Source organism: Aedes albopictus, chromosome 2, assembly GCF_035046485.1.
Source record: "Aedes albopictus strain Foshan chromosome 2, AalbF5, whole genome shotgun sequence".
Lineage (NCBI taxonomy): Eukaryota > Metazoa > Arthropoda > Insecta > Diptera > Culicidae > Aedes > Aedes albopictus.
In genome coordinates, this window is record NC_085137.1 from 496,649,220 (window position 1) to 496,656,035 (window position 6,816).

A 6,816-nucleotide genomic window follows, 5' to 3' on the forward strand; every position below is an offset into this window, starting at 1 on the left:
GACATGTTCCGTGCACGGCTGGTGAACTGCTTCTGAAGGATTACGTACTCTATCCTATCCAAAGGCCTAGTGAACTGTCGTTGTCCGCGCAAACGCGAGACGCTTGTGCGTACAGTGATGGGAGAGGTTTCTACGTCCGTCGGCGTGCCGCTAGGAACCTTTCAAAAAAAAAAAAAAAAATCGTGACAGGATCATTTTTATCCAACAATTTCCTTAAGCTTAAACATGATAACATTGCAATAGGGCAGTATGAATTTTTATCAGACACTGGTTTACCAGGCTTTTGAATAGCTATTACTTTGACCTGTACATGGCTAGATACTGTACTTCCTATGATCGCGTATCTATCCCATATTTGCTGCCCTATTCATATGGGACAGTTATGCGACCAGTGACCAGTGTACGTATCCCACCGTATCCCAAAACTCAAGTCAATTGATTCAAAATTAACAAAGTTATAGCAGCAAGTGTCCACAATAGGTCGCCCTGCCCAAATGGTCCAAGACCCTTAGTATATTTTGAAAAAGAATTCTTCAAAACAACGCGTTGAAATAAGAACAATGATCTCCATAACGTTTTTAATAGAGTCTTTTCAATAAATAGGTACCAAGATGTATTCTTCAGTCTAATTAAGTTGTTAGTCCAGTAGAAAGGTATAATCAAATTTAGCATTTTAGCCAATCAATCATCACAGTACATTTGCGCTAACAACAGCTCCTCTTCGGACGGAATGGTTGAACTTCAATTATTTTGTTGGAATTGTAAAATTTCTGCTACGCATCTCCTTCATCACCTCCATCCCGATCCATCCGATGCAGAGCAATATTCTCGCTGGCCGTGGAAAACCGCTGGCGCCCTGCTCCACTTCCGCCGGATGGTTTAAAGCACAACGTACGCGAGAGACACAGGATCAGACAACTGGTGCCAATCAGGCTGGCCACGATGGACACCATCGTCAAACTACTGGCGTACAGCGAATCTGCTACCGGCGACGGAGGCATTTTCTGATAATCTGTCGATTTGGGCACTTTTGTAGCTTGAATCGGCGCCGCCCCTTTCCGCTTGAATTTGTGAACCTTGGTTGGAAGCAGCTCTGCCACGTATATCTGGCTGCCATCCTCGCTGATGGCCAGTTCATGCGGATTGCTAAAGGCATGCTGTGGAACATCCGGATAGAATCGTCCCACAATTTCGCTGCCATTCATCGACATAATCAGCCCATTGATCGGCTGCTGTGTCGTGAACTGTGGACCATTGATCATGTAGAACAGTCCACCGTTGATGGGAAGATACTTAACGCTGAACAGGCGGCTCCCTATCTGGGAATTACTATACATCGAATGGAACGCCCCGCTTTGGGCTTGGAAGCACTGGATGCGACCCTGTTCGCGATCGGCTACGCAGATGAGATCCTTATCCGCAGCGTAGGTCAGCGCGTGAGGTATCGCCAGGAAGTTCTCCGGAACCGGACCCGGGGGTAGAGTGAACGTCCGCGTAAGCACGAATGAGTTTTTCCCCCAGCTCAGAATCAACTGCCCATCGGGGGAGAACTTCATGATGCGTCCGTTGCAGTAGCCATCGGCAACGAAGAAATCGCCATTCTCCAACACTGCCACCGAGGTGGGTTTACAGAAACTGGCCGGGCCGGTTCCGGGCTGGAAGCGTTGACCGAGTGTGAGAACCGGTTCGGTGCTGGAAATCGTCCGATCGAATTTGAAAACCTGATGCATCGCGACATCTGTCACCCAGTAGTGGTTGTTCTTGTCGATGGTGAGGCCATGTGGCATGTAGAAGCTGCAATAGAGAGGTGTGATTCGATAACGTGTTTGCGTTCTAATTTTCGATACCGTAGAGTAGGGTAACATTGAGCAGTTTCAGACTTTTGGCTGTATTTTTTCTGTATTCTGTGCGTTGAAAACGCACGAATCAGCCTTAACTTGGGAATTCTTTGAAGTGATGAGATTTTTTGAGATTCGTCTTACTACTTTCTTGAAATAGTGTTGAAGGATTTTTTTTAAAGAATCCAAAGAACGGTAAAGTCTCTATAAACAAAAAAGAAGAATCCTAACGAAATTGGTATTTATGTGAAGAGTGGAGTTTCTAGATAGTGGATATTTAATGGAATCCATGGAGAAGTTTCTGGCAAAAGCCATGGTACAATTCCAGGCGTAATCCCATTAGGAACTACTCGTGCAATTCTGAACTTCTGGGTTATTCTGAGAGGATTCATTGGGGGAAATTCTTGATGAAATTACTAAGGTAATCAAAAGAGTCCCTAAAAAATAAAAACTTGATGTATTTCGGACGGAATTCGTGTGAGCAGCTCTACCAGAATTTCAGAACGAGTTTCCGGTAGAGATCATAGAGAAAATCCTGGCGGAACAGTAGGAGCAAGGATTTTTTGACAGTAATTCTTATGGAATTGTTGGAGGAACATGTGACGTAGAATGTTAGATTTTTTTTATATTTCTTTGAGCCATTTTATTATTTTGAAGCTTTTTTTGATGGAATTACTGAATGAAATTCTGGTAAATGACTGGGTTCGTGGCAGGATTTCAGATACAATCAAGGGGATAAATTAGAATTCTTGCTGAAACGTTTACGGAAGTTTTTTTTTATTCCGGCCTCCAGTAGATACGGAAGTAGGTTTGGAGAAATTTTATTCGGTATTTTTGAAATAATTTCTAGTAAGATACCTTGAGGATGTTCTGGTGAAAATTGAGTTGAAATTTATGGTAGGCTTTCTGTTTTTTTTTGTTGAAGTTTTAAAAACGAACTCGTTAATTTCGGGACTTACGGCTTCAGTTCCCTTCAGAAGGAAGAACCCACATAAATATTGTGTGTTTATCGGAAGTGGGATTCGATCCCAGAAACAAACAACAATAGTCCTGTAATTTTTTCTGATAACTAGGTATGTATGTGAAAAATTATTCAACATATCTTCCAAGAATTTTTACATAAATAAACATGAATACCTGGCAGGACCTTTTTGGCTCTCCATTCTACAGATTTTTTCCAGATTTCAGGCGAATATTTTCTCCAAGATTTTCGATAAAATATATTGAAAAAAAGAAAATGATAACAAGTTAAAAAGTATTTTTATTCGTGTGAGGTTGTGAGATTTTGTGGGGGCCCGGAACTATGTCCACCTTTCTCCGCAAAACCTGGCCATGAGTTAGCGCAGAGGATGTGAATGGTGGTTTAATTATTTTGAGATTTCTGTAAAAATCCTGAAACTTAACAGAACTTAGGCAACTAGGGTAAATCGCCAATTATTGCAAACCTTAAAAACTCGTCACTTGATACACACTTCATGCTTTTCTTATAAGGTGTGTAACAGTGGGCGAGTTTTTAAGGTGCGCAACAATTAGCGATTTATCTTACGATAGAATATTAACAATTTGTAATAAAAACAGTATCGATATAATTCTGGCCATTCCGATGAATACTAGTAAACTCCGGATGAGAATCTTCCGGAACAACTTTAATTAGAAAGCACAGAATTGCTAATTGACAAATCGAGAGATTAATTTGTGAAAAAAATCGCGTTTTGGTGGGATTTGAACCCACGACTCCGTATTCGCTAGATCGGCGCTTTAACCAACTAAGTCTCAGAACAGGTAATGATTCGGCTCTTTTGGCTTAGTCGCTATTCCACAACACACTCGAGTGGATTCTCTTCAGAGATTTTATTAGAAGTTTGCTTAGAAATATATTCAGAATTTGTTCTGGAAACTCTTAGTAGATTCCTCCTGAAATTCTGCTTTTGAACTCTCGCGGTTTCTTACAGAGTTCTTCCCGGGATTTCTCACAAAGTTCTTCCGGGAGTTTTTTTTTCGGGATTTTTCTTGGAGGTTTGCTGGAATGTTTGCTGGTGTTTTTTTTCCTATATTTCTACAGGAGTTTCTCCAAATATTCCATCTAGGGGTTTCCCGGTGTTACTCCTAGAATTCCTTCCTAGATTTCTGAGATCTCCTCTTTGGATTTCTACCAGAGTTCCTTCCAGGTTTTTTACCAGAATTTTTCGTGGGGTTTCTACAGGAGTAAGTACATCCCGAGACTTCTTCTAGAGAATTTTCCGAGATGTATCTCGAAGATCCTCTCAGGATTTCTTGGAGAGGTTCTCCCGGGATTTCTCTGATATTGCCTGGATTGCTCCCAATTTTTTTAGATGTTTCAGTTTTCTCAAGAAAAAATCTATAAAAAAATACCTAAAGCTCCAGCAGAAATCCCAAAAGGAACTATGGAGGAAATTTTGGGAGGTCCTGAGAGAAAGTTGAAGATAAAAAAAATACTGTAACTCTCTGGGGTCTTACTGTTATCAAATACCAAAACCAAATACTTTTTCCTCATATTTTTTGTGAAATCCAACCAGGACTAGGGGAGACTGAGGAGACTTGATCCCTGGGGAGACTTGTTCCCCCCATATTTGCTCGGAATCAAAAACATTTTTCTTCTAGCATAATTTTTCCAAAACTACTCCTGGACAAACGACTATGTATTGGCTACAAGTGATTTCGATTGTACATTGCATTATTTTTTAACGGCTGATGGTTTGTTTCAGTCCTTCAGAAATCTTTTAGGCGATTCCGAAAAATCTCAATAACTTTGTGAAAATTGAACCAAATCGTGCCAAAATTTCACAGCACATAGTTTAAATAAAATACTTTCAAACTTATTTATCCAAATAAGGCTGTTGTTAACATATTTTAATTAATTCAGTTTAGTATGCACAACAGTGACATGGGGAGACTTGACCCCCGAGGATTAGGTACACACACATTATACATGTGAAAAATAAAATTCTATTCGGAAGCCTCTATTTACTTGGAATTCTAGTCTATTCAACGATAAAATGTGTCAGATAATTATAACTTTAGTACAAACCAAGAAAAGGGGGATCAAGTCTCCCCATTTTGAAAATACGGCATATCCTTAAAAATTTAAGGAAATCTTACAATTTCAAACACTCCATATTCATCGAAAATACAAGAAAACTTGAGAAGAAAATGAATAGGAAGACCCTGGAATTATTTTCCCTTTAAATAAACCATGTGCTCAAAGGGGGATCAAGTGTCACCCATTTTTGAAAAATACATCATATGACATGCCTCCATAAAAACACAGTTTTGAAAACTTTAACAATAATTTGAAGGCTTTCGGTTGTGTATTAACTTGCAATAGATGTTTACCTGCTATTTTGTACGGAAATCGGATCTAGTTTTGTGTTTTTTCTTAAAGTTTCAGGTAGATGAAGAAAAAGGGATCAAGTCTCCCCAGTCTCCCCTACATTTTTAGTTCTGGTTAGTTCTTAATAATAAAAATGTCACAAACTTCTAGATCATTTCTAGCGACGAATAAATGCAAGCCAGGCAAACCATTTAAAACCCGGTTCGGGCTTGGCCAGATTAGGATTAGTAATCCTAGACAAAACAAATGACTGTGAACAAGAAGGAAATCCTACCGAAGGACCAAATCCAATCAATGAAACTTTGTAGTTCTGTGAGCGGAATTCATTACCCACTAATAGAGTAGCAGGGCAAATTGTATGTTCTATGGTGCATGTGGCTGTATGTTGTCAATATGTGACCTTGTTTAATTGTGCATTTGTAATGTTCTATAGACTTTTCGCGATGAAAAATAAAATAGAGCATTTATAGGGTTCCATTATTGTTTGATTGTGATATCCATGATTTGTATATTTCTTTACTTTGTAACAATCGATCAAAGAATTTTTGCGGAAAATTTCTCCAATGATTGTTTTTGTAATTATGTTTCTGATATTTCATTAGACACATTTCTTTAAATCTCATCTGTTTTCTAAATGTTTCAAGCAACACCATCAGATTTTTGTCCAAAAACCTATCCAAGAGTTAAGGCCAAAGCTGTTTCAGGGATTATACTGAGAATTTATTCAGGTGTACTGACAAACAATGCTCTTTCAGTTCCACAGGAAATAAGTTCAGTAATTATTCTTAGATTTTTTTTCAGAGGAAACTGCAATGTTTACCTGTGAATCAGCCACCTAATTTCGTGAGAATCTCCTGCAGTAATATTTTCAATTATGTACTTATATGTACTGCAGTTTTACTCAAAATTATGTTATGTTTCTGTTGTGTACATGGATGTCAACTTATTTATACATTTAAAAATCTCTTTCAATCACCTGTAATTACATTTGGAATTACATACAATAAATATCTATAAGAATTCACCAATACTTTCTTTGAAAACTTTCTAATAAAAATATGTCTTAAATTCACTATCATCAAGTTCTACATATACCGTAATTCCAATATATAAATAGGTACATACATAAATACAATCAATCGAAACAGTTGATCAATGTCACTCCACTTTACGGTTCAGTCTTTACTTACAAATTAGCACCAAACTCGTTTAGTAGATCACCGCTATCATTATCGAACGTTAACAGAGTAGACTCGACGATTGGTCCGGTCTTGATGTAGGCATACCGATTCAACTGGTCAAAGGACGTTATGTTCCAAACGACGGGACCTCGATGGAAGACCACTACGTTTCCCTGGGCATCGAACGCCACCGCGGATACTGATCCAAGCTTTCTGTCCAATTTGGGCCAATCCTGCACATATTGGTACTCTGTAAAATGCATAAATATACATCGTTAAGTACCGATAATTCATAAAAAAAAAACAATCTCAACGAAGCCAATTACCATAGTCACTGTTCCGGACATTAGTTCCGCTAGTATTCGGCGCCGCATCTACCGCTAACTACAATGAACAAAGGTGGCATTAACCATCAAGGTGTTGTCTCAATTGATGTATGACTTCC

The 6,816-nt window shown here is 38.8% G+C and overlaps 1 protein-coding gene across 1 annotated transcript; it reads right to left on the reverse strand.

The window, feature by feature from the left end:
- Positions 1-564: 564 nt before the first annotated feature.
- LOC109622343 (peptidyl-alpha-hydroxyglycine alpha-amidating lyase 1) lies at positions 565-6,741 on the reverse strand (the record flags this gene model as incomplete). The annotated part of the gene is given in 3 exon segments (XM_062854326.1): positions 565-1,794; positions 6,381-6,621; positions 6,698-6,741. Coding segments are annotated over 3 exon segments (1,306 nt in total), but the record flags the coding sequence as incomplete, so codon positions are not given.
- Between the last annotated feature and the right edge of the window lie 75 nt (positions 6,742-6,816).